At 35.1% G+C, this 21,171-nt stretch overlaps 1 protein-coding gene across 3 annotated transcripts in view; it reads left to right on the plus strand.

Moving 5' to 3' along the window:
• LOC113436985 (cholesterol transporter ABCA5) overlaps positions 1–21,171 on the plus strand; it is a 68,137-nt gene that overhangs the window by 13,545 nt on the left and 33,421 nt on the right. For all 3 annotated transcript variants that reach the window (XM_026701711.2, XM_087925024.1, XM_087925025.1), the window contains 15 exons: positions 1,319–1,548; positions 5,266–5,407; positions 6,349–6,537; positions 8,349–8,496; positions 10,419–10,587; positions 12,942–13,000; positions 13,289–13,399; positions 14,644–14,819; positions 15,416–15,535; positions 16,458–16,596; positions 16,718–16,808; positions 17,982–18,121; positions 18,423–18,542; positions 19,366–19,567; positions 20,429–20,598. In XM_026701711.2, the coding sequence (XP_026557496.2) occupies positions 1,319–1,548; positions 5,266–5,407; positions 6,349–6,537; positions 8,349–8,496; positions 10,419–10,587; positions 12,942–13,000; positions 13,289–13,399; positions 14,644–14,819; positions 15,416–15,535; positions 16,458–16,596; positions 16,718–16,808; positions 17,982–18,121; positions 18,423–18,542; positions 19,366–19,567; positions 20,429–20,598 (2,206 nt within the window). The remainder of the gene's footprint in view (positions 1–1,318; positions 1,549–5,265; positions 5,408–6,348; positions 6,538–8,348; positions 8,497–10,418; positions 10,588–12,941; positions 13,001–13,288; positions 13,400–14,643; positions 14,820–15,415; positions 15,536–16,457; positions 16,597–16,717; positions 16,809–17,981; positions 18,122–18,422; positions 18,543–19,365; positions 19,568–20,428; positions 20,599–21,171) is intronic.

The raw sequence follows: 21,171 nt of genomic DNA on the forward strand, positions 1-21,171 counted from the left end.
GCACAACTATAATGACGTGGGAAAATACCCGAACAAAGCTGAATACCATACATATATATATTGACTTGTATTGACTGCTTAAGTCCTCATTGATTGTTGGGGATAATAGGATTATCTGTCTCTTCAGATATCCTCCAACTGTGCACTGACCAGGAGTTTTAATTGAATCCATCTGCCTTGTTGCTGTTTATCTTCTGATTCTCTTTACTTCTGCATTTCCCAAAATTACATTTGCATATGTTCAAAATAAAATAGCAAGAGCAAAAGCACTTAGACTTATAGCTGCTTTACAGCCCTCTCTAAGCTGTTTACAGAGTCTGCATTTTGCCCCCAACAATCTGGGTCCTCATTTTACCCGTTTCAGAAGGATGGAAGGCTGAGTTGACCTTGAGCTGAAGAGAATTGAACTGCTGACACATGGCAGAACTAGCTTGCAATACTGCATTCTAACCACTGCACCACCATGGCTGTTAATAATTTATGCCCAATTATGTGTGCCTCCAATAAACTTTGGGTTGTCTTGATTTATAATACTTTTGTTTAGTTTTTGCTATTCATAATATTTCCAAAGTCTTGTCAGTACAACAGTTTATTCCACTTGGAAACCATCTAGACCAGGAACTGAACCATTTTGCAATGATTGGATCAGTTCCAATACTTAAATTTTCCAATTCTTAAATAAAGTGGCAAAGGAGCTTTCAAAACATCAGTGATGAATATATTAATTACCACTTATCCAATTTAAAAAATGACTTCTTGAAAAAGGAGAAAAACTGATTATTAAAAGCTTCTGAATCTTACAAGAACTACCTATCAACTACAACAATTTCTGAAGTTAAACTGTATTATTTTGCTTCAAACTGTGCCAATAGCTTAATAGCTTTTTTACCTGATTACTAGTAATTGAAATTAGGTCTCCTCAAAGAGAATTCAACCTGATCAGCCTAAAAATCACTCCGCTGCAACTGGGCTAATATAAATGTATTAGAAATCTGATTTATAGGATTTTCCTTTGGCTAATCTAGTAAGCTTTAATCAAGTTTTCTATCCATTGATACAGAACATATTTATCTTAATGCCTTCCTATTTTATTTATTCCAGTTTTTCTTCATTCTAAAATTTGAGCAGCCAATAGAAAAAAAAGCAGAAATAACTATATAAAATAAACCAGACCTCTTTTGTCAAAATACTTTGCATGGAGATATAAAATAGATAAATTAGATCTATCGTAGATTGTTTTACAGCTTTAGATATAATGTTTCTTTATTAGCAGAAGCTATTCCAAAACCTGATTTTAACAGGCGTTTTCTTTTTTCAGCTGAAGACTAATCACTCAATTTTGGAAGAACTAGAACAAACAAAAGCTGTCATGATGGGAGAATCTGCTATTTTGGAAATAGATAATTTTCCTCGTGCAATCATTCTGATTTACTTAGTGGTTGCCTTTTCGCCTTTCGGTTATTACTTGGCAATCCATATTGTGGCAGAAAAAGAGAAGAAATTAAAAGAATTTTTAATGATAATGGGCCTTCATGACACTGCCTTTTGGTGAGTAAGTTCCTTAGCTCTTCGTTGTTAAAACAACTGCAGCAGCTCTTGTTCAGTTATAAAGTTTGAGAGAAAAGATACAACATCTTGATTGTAACCCAAGATAAAAAAGTCTCTTTGTAGAAAAGATTTCAGGCTGTTCTCAAGTTTTCCTAGACTATTTCTTAGAATGGATAGATATGACTACATTGTGATATTTTGAACACTGAAGAATCAGATGCAATTTTGAAAATAAAAATGACACTTGAAATGTTTGCTGTCTTTGCTCACAATTATATCATCACTGGTCTTTCATCACTCTGTGTATGTATATGTGTGTGTGTGTATATACACGCGCGCGCGCACACACACATATATATATACACATACATACATATACACATACACACACACACACACACACACACACATATTAATGTTAATGAAGTTACTTTGTAAACATGTACAAAGTTTATTTAGAGGTTGCTCTTTAAAGGTAAGTTGATTTGCTTTTCTGGACTGATGCTGTCATGCTGGATGTTGAAAAACTGATTAATGCTTGTGTGCAGATTCTCAGTTTAAATTTTGGGTGCCTATGCATGATAAAGCTTTAAATTGAGAACAGATGTAAAGGGGATGCATGAAGCACTTGGTTGGTGGAACTGCTGAGGCTTTCCCTGCCCTTCCTTTTTTTAAAAAATGTAACTAATATGATGGAGTTGTCTGGTTTTCTTCTTCTGGAAAATTTGGGGGCAGTCTAATTTAAAAAATAAAATATGTCCATTGACAGCCATCTTTTCCTCTAAATATCATTCCTAGAAGTCTTAATTCCACACTTTTGTTCCTTCCCTCTCCCTCCCTCCCTCCCTCTCTTTCTCTCATCACATAGTATGTTCAGAGAATAATTGAGGTAGCCATTCTTGAAGGAGTTGGACTAGCTGTCACAAAAACTAGTTTTAAACAGTCTTTTGTTTAAATTTCTTAAAGGAATTCCATAAACAAATTCCGTAAACAAAGGAATTAATTCCTTAATTTCTCATGGTCTTAAGGAATTAATTTTAGCATTTATGGTAAAATTAGTTCTTTTTATTTCAAAATTAAAACTGGAAAAAATGTTTGAAATATGATTTCTGCATATTTTAAGGCAAAATTATGTGCGAATATACATATATATTAGAGGTACACAGGAAAATAAACTTGTATACTTGTGAGTTTGGAAGCATCTTGAATTGATGAAGCAAGATAAAAAGTTTCTTAATTTTGGAAAATTCAGTGAACTTTATTTTAAGGTACTATAGAACATGGGTGTCAAACTCGTGATGTCACATTGTCATGTGATGTATCGTGACTTTTTTCCACTTCGCTGAACCTGGGATTGGCATGGCCAGCACGTGATGCATCTGGCCCGCAGGCCGCAAGTTTGACACCACTGCTATAGAAGGATTTTTGCAGAGCAGTGACACTTTTGTGTAAAGGACAGGCTTTAAGATATTCCTCTATTTTCTTGAAAAATCCTGATAGTCATGAAACAACTGCCATATGATTTAAAGTTAATTCTAATATTATTGCTGATTCCTTTGTTGGAGTCAGTGATGACTTTAGATATTAGAGCTGTGCAGTGTTTTGGATTAGCTTTCCAAAGGCTGTTTTGGAATGTGCACAGGTATGAATATAGTGACTGCCTATAACTCTTTAAAACAACAGAAGATAGTTTGCAAACAAGTGATTTATTCTTGTTCCTGTGCTTTAGAGCAGCGGTCGCCAACCAGTGGGTCGTGAGAAAATGTTGGTGGGCCGCAGAGAAATCTCACCCCCAGAGCACCCTCACAAAGCAATTAATCCAGGCTGTGCAGAAATACAAGGCTGCGCCACCCACATGGCCCGCGGGAACCCTCCCCACCCACTCACTCCTTACCCGGTAAACTTGCCTGCTAAATTGCTATTTTTCCTTTTTCCGACCATCATCTGTTCTGCTGTCCTGGGAGATTTAGATTAGCTAGGAAACAGGAAATGGTTGGCTTTCTTGCTTTCTAGTTCTTAAATCTTCGGCTCAGCACAGCCGAACCTCCCTTAGGACTGAAGGTTTGCTTGCAAACAAATTCAGTGCAGACTCACGGCAAGCAAATTTGAGAGACTGAGCTAGCCAATGGCAGATAGATAGATCACTCAATGATTCTGTGAGCAACTCAGTCTACCTGCTTTGCCTGATTTTGGGTAAAAGTTGTTCTTTTTTTAAAATAAAAAATTCAATATTTACATGCATGGTGTGTTGTGAGTTAATTTTGTGAGTTTGCTTGCAAGCAAATTTTATGTGACAGACTGAGCTAGCCAACGGCAGATAGATAGATTTCTGAATGAATCTGTGATTCTGTGAGCAACTCAATCTGCCTGCCTGCTTTGCCTGATTTTGGGTAAAAGTTGCTCTTTTTTATAAAAAAATCAATATTTATATAAATATTTATAATATTTACATACAAGCCATGCCCAGCCAGGCACATGACCAACAAGCCACACCCACAAATTAGGCCACGCCCACAGAAACAGTTAGTGGTCCCTGGGATCTAAAATTATGAGTTTGGTGATCCCTGAGGTCCAAAAGGTTGGCGACCCCTGCTCTAGAGCACCTTTTGGGAATCGCATCAAAAAGACTTTAGAGTCCTACTAGACGCTTACCTGTTAGTTGCCTAGATATTTGTAAAGCTTTTGTCTTTTGTATTGATAGTATTGCAGAATTCTGTAATTCTTCATATATTAGGTGTTCCTATTAGTGGGCTATCTAGACACATTGAGAACATTCATATCTTGCACTAAACCAATTTCTTATGAACACAATTGAATAAATTGTAATGGTTTGGTTTACATGTAATACTGTCTGTGGATGTGCCAAGCCAAGAGCAAGAGGTCTTTGATTAAAAACGTTTCGTTTAAAGGGAACTAACCCCATTTTATTTTATGGTGAAGTGGGCAGCTATATAAATTAGATAGATGGGATTCAATTTTTTTTACTACTGGTTCTTTGGGTGTAGCTTGGTGGGTGGTGGGTGCTTGGTGGGTGTGGCAGGGGAAGGATACTGCAAAATCCCATTCCCTCCTCACCCCACTAACCTGCTTTCCAGCTCCGTTCTCCTGTGCAGGGCAACAAAAGAAGACCCAGCCAATCAGCTGGGACTCGGGAGGCAGGGAATAGATGGGGGCAGGGCCAGTCAGAGGTGGGATTTGCCGGTTCTCCAAATTACTCAAAATTTCCGCTACAGATTCTCCAGAATTGGTCAGAATCTGCTGAATACCACCTCTGGTGGAGGTAGAGGGAGGGAGAGAGTGGGAGAAGAAGAGAGAGAGGGAGAGAGAAAGAGAGAGGGATATCACAAAAAGATTCAGTTTTTAATTGCATGGTTGCTTTTTGATAGAGCTAGAACATGGATTGGCAATAATGGGCAGTTGGGTATCTATGGGTATCTATGATACCACTGAATTATGTTTCTTGAATCCTCAATTTTTAAAAAAATAGGTGACTGTCTTCCCAGATAAATATTGTAAAATATCTGTTGCTACATTAAACAGCACAAGATTTCTGCCTTTTACATTTTTTAAATTTATTTTTTTGATATCTGCAACATTGTGCAAAATAGCATGATGGTGCCTGCTGCCTGAAAAGATCTTTGAAACAGAAGTTATCCTTGTATAGTAATATTTATAGCTTTAAATTCATGAATCTTCATTGTGTATTTTCTTTTTTAGGCTTTCTTGGGTCCTACTGTACACCAGTCTGATATTTGTCATGTCTCTTCTTATGTCGGTCATTGCAACATTTTCTTCGCTTTTCCCCAAAAGTAGCAGCTTTGTGATATTTCTTCTTTTTTTCCTGTATGGAATATCCTCCGTAAGTGTTTTTGTGTGTGTGTATGTTTATGTGTGTTCATTGTTATTATATTATGGTTATCAGTAATGTTTTAGAGTCTTATTTGACCTACATAAGCAATTTGCTACTGCTGTGGTTTTGTTTACACTGAATGATAGCTGGGAGAGGTCTGATGCAATTTTATTTGCTTAGATAGTTTAACAGATGTTGCTTCTTATTCTGTTTTGAGTATACTTTCTGATTTACCTAAGTGTTTTCTGTCTTCAAACATGTAATGTTTTATGATGATTATAGATATCACAATAACAAATATTTATGTAGCCCAAAAGGCTCTAATATTGAAGTTACGTTAATAACCTGACATTATTATATGAAAATAAGTACGTGCTCTAGCTTTTTATTGGTTTCTGGTCTGGTTCTGTATATTGAATTCGTTGTCCATTTTTATAATGGAGCAGTTGTGCAAATTAAATAATCAGCACATTGCTATCCTCATTTTTCATTATTTACACATCAATTAACAAAACTAAACAAATCATACAGAATGTCATGACATTCCTGAGCTGGAAAGGGTTCTGTTTGAAAAGATAATTTGACCTTGGATACAATATTATTTTTTCAACTCACAATGAAAACATATCTTGCCTTTACTTTTACATATTACATATTATATTTTTACTTATGCTGAAAGTAAAATTGAATATTGCAGTCTATGAAGGCCAGATTATTCTCGAAATTTAGAAATGCCTCTGATTTTTAAATCCTCTGGCCACCCCAAAACACATAATTTGAAAATTTAAAAATAAAATAAAACCAATCTGATGAAAGCCATCTTAGCAAGAACCATCGGTACGTTAATTTAGATGATTCTAATTGCTGCAATATCAACATAGAGACCATCATTTCAGCATTTTACTGTAAAGTTTCTAATGCATTGAAATAATTGTTTCATTTCTGTTTAGGTTTTCTTTGCATTCATGTTGACTCCTCTTTTCAAAAAATCAAAACATGTTGGTACAGTTGAGTTTTTGTCAACCCTGGTTTTTGGTATTGTGGGTCTAACAATTTTCCTGGTAGAGGATATTCCAAAATCCTTTGTGTGGCTGGTAAGCCCTCTGTGTCAATGCACATTTTTAATTGGTGTTGCACAGGTTAGTAAAATACATTATTTGCGTATTGCTGTACAACTTTCTACGCTTCGAATCCCAGCTATAGGCACTAGTGAGAGAAAACAAATATAGAGACAGTATTTGCCTTATTCTATACTTGCAGTAAACATGTTACTTGCTTGTTGCTATTTCCTTCATCAGTTAAAAATATTTTTAAAATATTAAGGATCGATTTCTGTAACAAACTAATAATCTTAGAATAGGAACTGATGGATATCAGATTCTTTAGTGAGCATTGTACAGCTATTTCTCAGGTTATGACAGCAATTGGGAACAGGGTTTCAGTTGTTAAACAATGCAGTGATAAAGCACAGATCACATAACGACACTTCTTAGTGATGTGAGTCTAAGTTGCTATCAAAACCCAGGAACTCTGGTGGTACAGTGGTTTAAATGCAGTATTGCAGCTAACTCTGCCTACAGTCTGGAGTTTGATCCCGATGGGGCTCAGGGTTGACTCATCCTTCCATCCTTCCATCGATTAAATGAGGGCCCAGATTGTTGGGGGCAATATGCTGATACTAGTATAGTACAGTATAATGGAACAGTACATAAATCTTAAGTGCTATTATTATTGCTATACCTCCCAAATGTGTGGGTCTGGGTCATTAAATAGGAAGAGGCAAGACTCTGAGGTAAAAAGTGTGGGTGATGCTGCAGAAGCACAAGCAGGTCAGTGGGGGCACAGGAGGGCTGGTGGAGACGTAGGGCAAATTGCACATGGGGCCACAGGAAGTGGGTGTTGCAGGCAGGCATGTGCTACAGAGTTTGGTTGGTGTTGGGTGCTACAGAATAGGAAACTTCTGGGATTTCATAGTCCATAGTGGGCTCCTTGTGAGAAAAAGTGGTGAAAGCGATTTACTGGGGTGTCTTGTGATCTTCCCTGTCGCCTTCCCCATTTACTTTGCTTATGAGAAGACAGCAAGGAAGGTCACAACTGATGATCATGTAATGCAGCTTGCTGCGTTGTAATCATGACCCAAGCACCCAGATCACAACCACATCACTGCATTCAGAACATCAAGGACTGATTATAAGTCCATTTTTCAGCACTAGTTTTGTAACTCTGAGTGGTGGCTGAAGCAGTGGACATAAGCTGAGGCTAATGATATGTAGGAAATGATTATTAGTTGCAATTTTGTTTAGAAGCTTTATCAACAACACTTTTGTAAAACAGTTTATTTTTTGATGTAAATTTAGGTCATAAAAAGTTCATTATGTTACAGCAGGAACAACAGCTGCTGTTCTTCTCTGGAAGCAATTTCTATAGTAAATGTTTGCATGCTATATTCTGGTTATTGTATTGCTTAATATTGCTTAATATTTTTTTCATGACAGTCATTCGTTTATATTATATTTGAGATCAAAAAGCAAGGTTGCAATATAGCCAGGATTTGAATTTGCACAAGCAAATATGGAACAACAGGACAAAAGACTATGACCATTTGAAAACATGTTAATGCTTACATGTGCAGTAAAATGTATGCTTATTTTTAATATAAGTATTAATTGCCTGAGTTTGAAGATAAGAATTAACTTCAGAAATATGAAACTTAGTATGAATAAAGCTAATTATAAAAATAAACAATAAACAAGCTGTATCCAAAATATCCAAGCTAAACCAGATCAATGATGAATCCTTAAGAATAAAGTGGTTTCAAATTCATTGCTAAAATAGAATAATTCATATGTGCCAATCTGCAATGGAGTGCCATAAGTGTTAATTAGTTCCTTAATATTTTAATGCTATGATGGTATTCCAAATAATATTCAAATTCTTTGTTTGTTTGCAGGTTATGCACTTAGAAGATTATGAAGAAGGAGTTAATTTTTCAAATTTAACTTATGGACCTTATCCATTAATTATTGCTATATTGCTCCTAGCTCTTGACAGTGTGCTTTATCTACTATTAGCAGTTTACTTGGATCAGGTTATTCCAGGTATGATTGAATTTCTGACTCAGAAAAAATGATTTCAAATAACTATAATAATTTATTTGATCTGCAACAAATTCAAAACTCAAGTTACATTTATCAGCAATGTGCATTTTATATATATTTGTAGCACTACCTGCATTCTAAAGGATCAGTGCATTTCTCTGTGGGATTTTTTTTGCAGTCTGAGTACTTGATACAAAACTATAGTACAATTGCACTAATACATTTGTTGAAATGCATGACTATTTATGGTTCTATTTCATATGTATTACAATATAACATTCAGTTTTTACAAAAATGATATGTAATAGGCCTGAACAAATCGCTTTAGCCGTTATAATTTATATAACCCTTGTCTCTCAGAAAAGCACAGCAAAAATGTATGAATAACTCTTAAGGACAATAATATACTATCTGACATACAGTTTATTAAATATTTGAACTGTTTCTTTACACTTTTTCTCTTGAAAAGTTGGAAGTTGTTTGATTTAATAAAAATATGGCAATTTACATTCAGATGTCTCTTCTTGGTTTTAGATTGTCAGCAAATCAAAATTTGCCATTCTATTTACTCTAAACTGGGCTAGAGTGAATGTAATTATATTCCAGTCTAAAACCACTTCTAGTTTTAGTCTAAAACTTTAGTCCAGTCTAAAACCACTTCTAACAGAGAACATTTGCCTATATGTTGAGGTAGGGAAAGAACTTAACCGTGGAGTTAAAATAATAAGTGAAACTTTTACTTGTGCGTTGCATTAACATCCTTCCAATGTATCACAAGCATCAAAAAGTACAAATACTTGGAATGCATGGGAATAAATTCTGCCAGTTGTTGAATATTATTGTGCATAATTTATTTCATGTATACACTTGTTACATTAAAAAATAGTTCACCACAGATAGGTTCATTCTGGATGTTAAGCCATTTCTTAATTAATACCCTGTTTCTCCAACAATATGGCCTCCCCCAATAGGAAGTCCCAGCATGTTTTATAGGCATGAAATGAAATTAAGCCCCTCCCCCCAATTTAAGGCCTATATTAAAACATGCGAAATGGGGGGGAATGGTGGGGGGGCTTGCCGTTAGGAAGTACTTTTGTTGCACACCCGGATATGGTGCTGCCTGTGTTGACCCCGATACGAAGTGTCCCACCAACTCCGAGGTCATCCAAGCCATTGCCACCCGTCCGCCCGAAGATGCAGGGGGGGGGGAATTAAGTCACCTGCCAAAAAGGCCTAGCCATTTTTTCGGGGCTCAAAAAAAAAAAAAAGACCTGGCCTTATTATATGAGAAACTCGGTATGTTGAATATCTCATAAAGAAAACTCAAATATTCTGCATTTTGGCCCAGTGAGATATACGGACCCTGTGATACACTCCTTGATCTATTTGAGCAATAGAGTTTTGATTTATACTGAAAATTTAAGACCATGTTCTTTTGCTGGAGTTTGATACAGGTAGTCCTCACTTGAAACAGTTTGTTTAGTGACCAAAGTTACAATGGTCCTGAAAAAAATGACTTATGACCATTGTTCATACAACCATTGCAAGCATCCCTATGGTAATGTGATCAAAATTCAGACACTTGGCAACTGACTCATATTTATGATGGTTGCAGTGTCCTGGGGACCTTTTGTGACCTTATGACAAGACAATTGGGAAGCCAGATTGACTTAATAACCATGTGACTAATATTCACTTAATGGTGGTGAGAAAGGTCATAAGATGGGGCATAGCTAACAGTTGTCTCACTTAGCAACAGAAATTTTGGGCTCAATTATGATTCTAAGTTGAAGACTACCTACAATTAATGAAAATAATTCAATCATAGACCAGCATAAGTGAACATATATCTTTTAAATGTTTATATATTATTACTAGCAGCATTTAATATTTGTAGATGTTATTTTTCTTTTATTGCTCAGGAGAATATGGATTGCGTAGACATTTTTTTTTCTTTCTCAAGCCTTCATTTTGGTCAAAGAGAACAAAAAATTACAAAGAATTGTATGAAAGCAATATTAATGGGAATTTAGATTTCAATGAGATCATTGAACCTGTATCATCAGAGTTTCAAGGAAAAGAAGCTATCAGGTATGATTGGCTATTTTGTGTTTTTTTTTCAACAGCTAAAGCCAGGTGCTAATATTTCTTTACCTAATTTGAAGTTTCTTATCTAAATTTCTTGAGTTTGATAACTCTGAAGTTATCTTACATAATCAGCAACTATGGACTAAAATTAAGTAATGAATTTTATATGCGAATTGTCCTTACGATTTATATTGACTGTTTCCTAGTATGATTTGATTGTTGATTGTACACTGTGACTATCATTAAGTGTTGTACGTTATGATTCTTGATTCTTAACGAATGTACCTTTATGTATACTGAGAGTATTTAAACCAAGACAAATTCCTTGTGTGTCCAATCACACTTGGCCAATAAAGTATTCTATTTTTTTAAGTCTGTATAAATTCAATTTTTTTAAAAAAACTACTTCCAAACTTTTTTCTTAAAGCATTTAAGCACCATATCTTGTCAATATTTGATCCAGCTGTTTTGAGGAACTTTTTATGTCATGTGAGTCATTTTGCTTTAGCAACAACAATAAAGAAAGTATTCAGGTAATCCTCGCTTAATGATGGTAACTAGGACTAGAATTTCTGTCTCAAAGTGATGCAGTTATAAAATGCAATGTCACATGGCTATTCTTAAGTGAACCCATAGTGTCATTAACCATGACATCAAGTCACCATTTGCAACCTTGTGCTAGCTTTCCCATTGACTTTGCCTAATGGACGCTGGCAGTGAAGATTGCAAATGGTGATCACATGACCATAGGACACTGCAGCATTGTAATTGCAAGCAGAATGCTGAGCAAGCATGGGATTGCAATCATGTGACCATGAGGATGCTATGACTGTCATAAATACAGGGACCAGTCATAAGTAGTACTCATTCAGCACCATTATAAATTTGAACAGTCACTGCTTGAATTGTCATTAAGTAAAGATCCCTCGTGTGTGTGTAGGCACAAAAGACCCTTCACATGAATCTTGAAGGAATGTGGTTTTTCAATGTTGTGAGCATTCTGTTTAGAGCATCAATCCAGATACTCTACGAAATCCTTTTTTAAAAATTGTTAGTAAAAAGAAAGTTCACTTTAAAAAATTAACTAATAATTTCTGTACTAAATCACAAAATTGGGTTAAATAGATAATGAATTATAGCAAAAAAAACCACTGAAACTATCAGTGTTTATAAAATAGAATTTAAATCAATGGTCAGTAAGCATGAATAAATCTGTGTAAAAATCAACCATGCAGTCTACATGTAGAAATTGCATTAGATATGTCAGTTGTATATAGCAAGCATCTAATTGATCATAAAAGTAAAACTGCTTGCATCAAACATAGTCAGATGGTAATTTTTGCCTAGAGGCTGAGGCAGATAAAACAGCTACATCAGCCTGAATGTTCAACATCTAGAAACTTTTTAAAGAGGAAATTATGGTGGTTTGTATTCAATATAATGAAAGTTGTTTTACTAGGTGCTTAGGAAATCTTTAGTACATGAATTAGTACTAAAACAAACTGATCCATATCCTTTTAAACACATGTAGAACCGTTCTGCCAACTTTTCTTTAGTATTTCAAATATGAATATATGTATTTATTTAGCGTATGGCATATTATACAGGGATTAGCAATGTATATTAATATTTGACCTAGATTAGTCAAACACAAAATATAAACGTTAAAAATTTCCATGTTCAAATACACCTAGACCATTTAACCATTGAAGCGCAGCATCCTTTACAATAAAAATCAGATACTGGACCAATATATGCCCTCAGCCAGTCATGATGTGATCTACAGTTGTTGTGATATGCCCCCGCAGTCATGCTTAGAAGAGGATACTATTCCCCCATTTATACAGAGAGTCCCGGCAGATATTGTGTGTGGTGCAATTCCTATTCAGTATTATCCATTGCTGACTTAGTAGTTCAAAGCTTGGTACCTTTTTTGTGGAGTCATTTATATATTTACCTATATTTGTGACCCATTTGGTTTTCCATTCGGAATCAATGTTAAAGTCATTGAGCAGATGTTCTGTAAGTGCCAGTGACATACAGTGTCTTTAGGATTAAGAAATGTACCCTTTAGCGATTAATAGCAGTATTGTACTGAATTCAACAAAGTTGAACAAGAAAGTTAAACTCCAAGGGAAAAATAGGATATTGAATTTAGACATGTTCCCTACTTAAGAGCGCTCAGAAACTGAGAAACTTTCAACCGTGCTTTGTGAGTCTTCAATTAGCATTAATTTAGATTTGAGTAATATTCATGCTAACATAATGATTCTTTCATATTGCTTGCTTTTTATCTTGCTGAAATATGATCAGAGTTTAGCTTTCCTTTAAAAAAAAACTATCATGTTTTCTTTCAGAATCAACTGTGTCCAGAAATCTTTTGTTAAAAAAGGTGAAACTGTGGAGGCTTTAAAAAGTAAGAATTTGGGGATTTTTCAACTATTTATCACAATAAAAATCCTTGAAGTTTAAGTGGGGTTTTTTTTTGTCTTCTGATAACCAGAAGCTTGGCAAGTTCCTGTTAATGTTCAATGGCATATTAAATAATCTGTGAGTTTATTATGTTAAACGCAAACTATTTTTCAAAGGTGAATTCAGTTTTACATTAAGTGTCTTAATGTTTAATAGTAATGTAATCATTGGTGGTATGGTATTACATCATTGACTTCTTGCCTGTTGCATAATCATGTCATTATTTTATTAGATTTATCCTTTGATATATATGAGGGCCAGATTACAGCATTACTTGGACACAGTGGAACAGGCAAAACAACATTAATGAACATTCTTTGTGGATTGTGCCCACCTTCTGATGGTAAATATGATCAAAATAATTTTGATTTGCCATATTTAATGGCAAGTAAAGAAAAAATGCACTATTTTAGGTTTTTTTATATGTATAATTACATTTTGTTTTGATCCATTTTTGGTCCTTTCAATGATTAATGCATATAACCTATAGCTGTCCTTTCCAATTAATCAAGACTTCAACCCCAGAATTTAGGAGAAAGGATTGTAAATTTTTCCATAGCAATATCCTTTCCATGCAATGCAGAATAGTTGCACATAGCTTGACATTTCTGTTTTGAATAGGTTATTTCTGCTCTCTTTTTTAATTATACATTGAGTTCCATTTCAACGAACTGGAACTTATAATTGTAGAATGTTAGAATCAGATATTGGGAATGTAATCTTGCTGTTCACTTGCTTATCCCTTTGTTCTGTTCAATTTCCTAAATATATGTTTCTTTTTCTACCCACGCACCAATGACAAATAAAAAGAAAGTACAAATACATCTCAATTTGTAAAGAGAAGGGGTTTGTAAAGAAATTGCTGTGTACATGCCAAGACCTACTGTATCATCTTCCTCACTCCATTCTCCATCATTCCAATGCCACTCTATTTTCAACAACTGTGGGTGGCTCACAACAACCAAAGAAGAAAGTATAATAAAATCAATAAAACATATGAGATTAAAATATGGCAAGCAAGTGAAACCAAATGGAATGAAGCAAGGGTCTCACTCTCCCTCACCAATCGCCAGGTTTTCATGGCTGTTGTAAACAACAACTGGGTGGGGGCCATTTGAATCTCGGGAGGATCCTTGGTGCAGGGGGCTGCTACAGAAAAGGCACACTTCTGGGATCCTGATAGATGATACCGTTTAAAGGAATCCAGAATACACAAACCTTGCAGGATCAAATCTGCCAGCCAGATGCTATGCAAGACATATCTCAAGTAACCAGGCCCTATGCCATGTAGGACTTAATATTTTGATTGGCTTTCTTTCTACAAGCTATAGAAATACACATGCAGAAAATACCGCACTTTTTCATTTTATTTTTAAGCCAACCCCCCCGCCCCCCAACAACAAAAAAAAAACAACTTGGGGAAAATTCAGGAAGAGAGAATTTTCTTGATTTCCTGTTGAAGAAGTCTCTAATTTTGATGACTGTTTTATGGTCATAGTCCAGTAAAAGTCCATTATTATTTGTGATGTATACATGAATGTATGTATTTTAATAGCAGTCATTATCTTCCTTGTTTGTTGTTACCAGGATTTGCATCGATCTATGGATACAGAGTTTCTGAAATTGATGAAATGCTGGATGCCAGAAAGATAACTGGAGTATGTCAACAAATAGATGTCTGTTTTGATGTATTAACTGTGGAAGAAAATTTGTCAATAGTTGCTGCAGTTAAGGGAATACCTCCCAATTATGTGATCCAAGAGGTAAGTAGAATACAATGTATTTATTTATAATTGTCAGAATGATGTCATATATGTCCTTCAATAAACAAAGATAATTTTACATGAATGTGTAATAATGTATTGACTGCATCTTTTACATCCAGATTCCATAGTATGCTACTTTATTTTGAGAATTCTTCTAAAACAGAAAAGCTTACAGAAACTAAGATAAAAATATTATAAATAAAATATGAGATAGGTATAGGCACCAGTAATTATTGGTTTTCCTACTAGTCCTTCTGAACTTTAAATACCAGCTCGACCTATTTTAAAAGAGATATGATTAGCAGAAGCAATTTTTTTTAAAAAAAAACCACTTTAATGATTGAATGGAAGGATGGATGGATGGATACCGTATTGGTTTTGGAAACCTCTCACCTTAACTCTTCCAGAATAGGGTTCTCTTTGAAATTGCAGGGAATAAATAACATAGAATTTGAGTTATTTTCATAATATATTATATCATGGTAAGCTACAAAACTTTTAGATTCCTTGAGCTTTAGTGACAATAGCCTGATTAATTATGGAATTACTTGTTTTAATTATCTCTAAATATTTTTCATGCTTGATTTTGAAAGGTCCAAAAGATTTTATTGGATTTGGATATGCAGCCCATTAAAGATAACCAAGCAAAAAAACTAAGTGGTGGACAGAAAAGAAAGCTGTCAATCGGAATTGCAATTCTTGGTGATCCGAAGGTAAATAGCAAAGTAACAGAAATACTGGTCATGATACTCATTATCAATTTCAAGCCACATACAAACAGAACTATAATTGGGTTGTACAAATTAGGAGAGTTGAGATAATAAAAATACTACTTGCCCAAACAGCAGCAGTCCCCTCAATCAAGGCTTAAGCAATTAATACCTTTTCCCACACTACTGAATAGGCTACCTTCTCTCAACTGGCTCTACTTAATCTTAAAAGAGTATTTTAAGAGTACTTTAAGCACACAACCTTACAAGAACTTGGCTAGATTTCACATGGCTTTCTAGCTGCCTAAACATTTTCCCTGAAGAATACTAGAATATAAGGGAATTTTATGTAGATGTGTACATACATATCCAGAGAAATAACACCAAATTTTACTCCGGGATCTTCTATTTACTGTCTAAAATCCTTATGGCACTTATTTGAACAACACTTTTTAAAACAGATTCAAAATAATATTACCATAAATTAAACCATATAACTAATTCAGTAATATACGGTGTCAGTAAAGAAAAATTAAAAAACCTTAATTCAAAATTACAGTTGACCAATAGAAATAAGTACTGTATTCAAGCAGAAAACAACTCACTATTATAGTACCTACACAGTGAACTGAGGTTCTAGAAAAGGACTTTCTCCACATACAGAAGCAAACAAATTTCGGTCCCAGTTGCCATTGTTAAGCAAGGATTAACTATAATTCAGCCTCCTTCCCGTTTCCTTTCAGTACTCAGCAAACATTTTTTTTTCAGTTATTCTGCCCATCATGGGGCTTTATGGGACTTCTCTCCACCTTCCCCACACCATTTAGAAGATTTTGATTTCCCTACAGTTTTGGTGCCATGCAGCATTTGTATTTGTAAAATGAATACTTACTTTTATCTATTGTTTTCCCTGGCTGTTGTTTAGGTGTTACTCTTGGATGAGCCAACTGCTGGTATGGATCCATGCTCCCGACATACAATTTGGAACCTCTTGAAAAACAGAAAAGCCAACCACGTGACAGTGTTCAGTACCCATTTCATGGATGAAGCAGACATTCTTGCAGGCATGTTCAATTAGATGCCTCTTAGGTTAGATATATATTATCCATAATATAAGTAAGATACTTTTGGTTGCTACCCTATAAGCTTTATTTATGATAAAGATCCCTTCTGGCCTACTTCTAGATCGGAAAGCTGTAATTTCTCAAGGAATGCTGAAATGTCTTGGATCTTCTCTTTTCCTGAAGACAAAATGGGGAATTGGCTATCGTTTGAGGTACAGCCACTTTCTATTCTAATGTCTATCACAATCCTGCTTCAATATTTCCGCTCTTTAAACACATTGAAATAACCAAAATCAAAATTCTTTCATTGTTAGGTGATCGTAATACGAACTGGATTGCATGATTAACATTGTTACCATGCTTGGCTTGAAGCTGTCATTGAAAATTACTTGAGAACTTCAGCTAGTATGGAATATAGCTAGTCAAGTTTTTGTTGAGACTAGACTGTTCATCTGTAATGTCTACCCTACTGTCTGTTGCTAGTTCAGTTTTAAATCTCAATTCAGAGTACTTAAACATTGATCTTTAAATAATTGGAGTCCAGTTATTATTTGAAGGACTGCTTATGCTTGCATTAATGTACCAGGGAAACATCAAGTAAGCCTTATTTACCTGCTCCTCCATTATTGCTTAAACCTCTTACCGAAGACCCGTTACAGGTAGTCCTCAAATCATGGCCACAACTGAGCTCAACATTTCCATTGCTGTATGAGATAGTTACGTGAGTTTCCCCCAACTTTACAACCTTTTTTGCCACAGTTGTCAAGTGAAATCACTGCAGTTGTTAAGTTAGTAACATAGCTGTTAAATGAATCTGGCTTCCCCATTGACTTTGTCAGAAGGTCCCAAAAGGTGATCACATGATCCTGAGACACTGTGTCCGTCATAAACAAGAACCAGTTGCCAAAAGTTCAGATTTTGATTACATGACCATGGGGACGTTGCAATGGCTGTAAGAGTGAAAAATGGTCATAAGTCACTTTTTTCAGTGCCATTGTAGCTTCAAATGGTCACTAAATGAATGATTGTAAGTTGAGGACTATCTATATATCCCTGACTTTGGTCTGGTGTCTTTTAAAGCGGTTTTAAACTATGCTTACCTTTCTGGTCTATCGTTTAAAATAGTTGAACTGTTTGTGTAGTTCAGTAGTCATTTTTTTAAAGGGTTTAGATTTTGCTGAAATTTATTAAACTTTACTAATTTATATTGTAAGCACCCTTGGGATGGTAACTAATAAATACTATTTATGAATACCCTTCATGAACTGGATTATGAAAATACAGATACATTTTCAATTAGGCAGCAGCATAGGAGTAATTCTTATTCCTATAATGAATATCATGCATCCCTTTGCAAAACAATGATATCTATATGTGTTTCTTAGTATGCACATAGACAGGTATTGTAACACAGAAGCTACAGCATCTGTCATCAGACAGCACATCCCTGGATCAAGTTTGCTAAAACAGAACGAAGAACAGCTGATATATGCATTACCATTTAAAGATATGGACAAATTTTCAGGTATAACTTTTTCCTCTATTGAATTGCAGAGAAAAGTGGAAGACTTATGTTGCTCATTGCACTTGAGCTCAAAGTCTATAATATTAGTATACAGAGAGTTGATAGTTACTTTAACAGAGAACAGTTAACCCCAGATACATTTATTACCTACAAGTATTATCGTTTTCCTGCTTTTGGAATAAAGTTTTGAGGAAATTAGAAGACGGTTCATTAAGCAACTGTAAAGAAGGAAATATGCAGAGAAATATGATTGCATTTACAAATTCATTACTAAGACCTCCACTGCTACTTTTTCTTATAGCACTGTTTGCTGATCTAGATACCCATGCTCATTTGGGTGTTATTTCTTACGGTGTTTCCATGACAACCTTGGAGGATGTTTTCCTCAAGCTGGAAGCCGAGGCAGAGATTGACCAAGCGGGTAAGGGGGCTGGGGAAAACTGCCTAACTTCCTATACTGTGTTTTAAATACAATATCATGAATACTGTTTCATTAGTAATTTTTCATTATTCAATTACATTTCAGCTTATAGAATAGTATAATAGTATAATGTCATTGCCCAACCCAATTTTTTATAAATTGGGTTGGGCAATGACATTTTTGGGATGGAAGCTTCACTGGTTCCTTCAAATTACTTGTACAGTTAGTCCTCAATGTATGACCACAACTGAGCCCAACATTTCTGCTGTTAAGCAAGACAGATGTTGAGTTTTGCACCATTTTACGACCTTTCTTGCCACAGTTGTTAAGTGAATCACTGCAGCTAATAACATGGTTGCTAAGAGAATCTGCCTTCCCCATTTATTTTGCTTGTCAGATGGTCATAAAAGGTGATCACAAGACCCCGGGACACTGCGACCATCATAATACGAATCATTTGCCACATGTCTGAATTTTGATCACATAACCATGCTGCAATGGTTGTGAGTGTGGAAAAACAGTCATGAATCGCTTTTTTCAGTGCCATTGCAACTTCAAATGCTCACTAAATGAATGGTTGTAAGCAGTGGTGGGATTCAAATAATTTAACAACCGGTTCTCTGCCCTAATGATTTCTTCTAACAACCAGTTCACCAAGTTGCTCAGAAAGTTAACAACCGGTTCTCCCGAAGTGGTGTGAACTGGCTGAATCCCACCATTGTTTATAAGTTGAGGACTACCTGTATATATTCACACACACATACCCCTGATCTACTTGGAAGTAAAATTTAAGCTGCACAAGCTATTCTTTTCTCTTTCTTAGATTTTAGTGTATTCAACTCAGAAAATGTAGAAGAAGAAATGGATACAAAATCTACTGATGAATTAGAGCAAAGCCTACTAATGCTCTCTGAAGTAAAATCTTGTGTAGTGAACAAGAAGTCTCTGTGGAAAAAACAAGTCACCACTATTGCAAAGGTTCATTTCCTGAACTTAAAACGTGAAATTAAGTCAGTGACAGTGGTGTAAGTATCTCAACTTTGAATTAATCTGATTTAAAAGCAGTATATTGCAGTTTGAGCAGAAGCAATCAAAAGCATAAATTATATATGGTCACTTTCAACTAACCTGGGCTAGTTTCAAAATGGGTGGATAATGGGAGAGGCCCTTTTTGAAGCACAGCAGCATCATTCCAGAGGCAAGGCTTGTTGACAGCAGTTCAAGGACCCTGATGGCAAGAGGTGGCTGAGACGACAACATTTGTTCCAAATGTACCCACTGGCAGCTATTATGATTTCTTGCAGTGTTTCATCAGAAGTTACTTCTGTAGCAATAGCAATAGCCCTTAGACTTGTATACTAACCGAAGTCAATTTGCATACTATTAAATTGGCACTTTAAATTTTTACATTTTATTGCCAGTATTCTTTTTTTAGATAAGTATGATGATTCCTAAAATTGATAGCTTGTGGCAACAACTGACTGATAACAACACTGGGTGCAAACACTTTACATGCTAGTCCTACAAGCATTTTCCCCTTCTCTCTTAGGGAAGAGAGAAATGTTGGCATAGCTCAGTCTGATTGATTAATTGATGTCTCACTCTAGCAGTAATTGTCAAAAATAATTTTTCTATATACTTGCTGCATTTAATTGTATACTGAGAATTTAAAAAGTATTTACAAGCTTATAACTGGTGTGTATTATAGGAAAGTTCACATTTTAAACCATTTAATTACAGCTCTCAACATCTCAAGATACTTTTAGTCACAGTTGGACTGTAATGAAATGTGAAGTAATGAATTCTCTAGACAAGCCTGCCCAACTCTGATCTAGTTCTTAAATGGACCAAGGCTGGCATTATGCCTGTTTTTTCTTTTCTTTCAGATTTTTGTTATTTACAGTGTTTCTTGTTGTTCAAATTTTTATGTTTGTTGTACATCACTATTTCAAAAAAGCTGTAGTCCCTATACAGCTGTCTCCAAATTTATATTTTCTTAAGACCAACGAAACCTATGACAAGTACAAAACCAGTCTCCTCATTCAAAACTCCACTGGTAAGAAATTTAAGAACTACATTTTAAATGTCATGTACTGATTGGTTTTATTTCAATTCCTGGCATTTCCACTTCTTCATTTCATATGTATAAAATCAACTACAGTTGGACTTTCTTGTTCCAAAGGATTATATCCTAGCTTTTCAAAGCAAAACACAAAACTGGAACTAGAAACTCCATCGCTAACTGATGTGGTGGTGAAGTGAAACATCATGTGATTATGCCAGTCAGTGAGCAAGGATTACCTGTAATGATACAACATCTTAGGGTTATGGGGATGTTTAAGAGCTGTAAAACGATTGAAAAGACAGCAGAGATTCTCCCAAAAATCATAGAAGTAACTGTATGGTAGCCACTTTAGATCTTAGGTTCTCTCATTTAGTTTTCTTTTCAAATAAAGAATAAGAAATAAAAAAATTAAGGCAATAATTTTCAAAATAAAATACAGTACAGTGGTACCTTGGTATTCAACTGCTTTGAAACTCATCAAATTTGGTACTCAACACATTTTGATGTGAACATTTTGTCCCGGTATTCATCATTTGTTCACAATCTAGAACTTGTCAATTTTGG

Source organism: Pseudonaja textilis, chromosome 2 (assembly GCF_049901715.1).
Source record: "Pseudonaja textilis isolate UNSWEBS1 chromosome 2, rPseTex1.2, whole genome shotgun sequence".
Taxonomy (NCBI): Eukaryota; Metazoa; Chordata; class Lepidosauria; order Squamata; family Elapidae; genus Pseudonaja; species Pseudonaja textilis.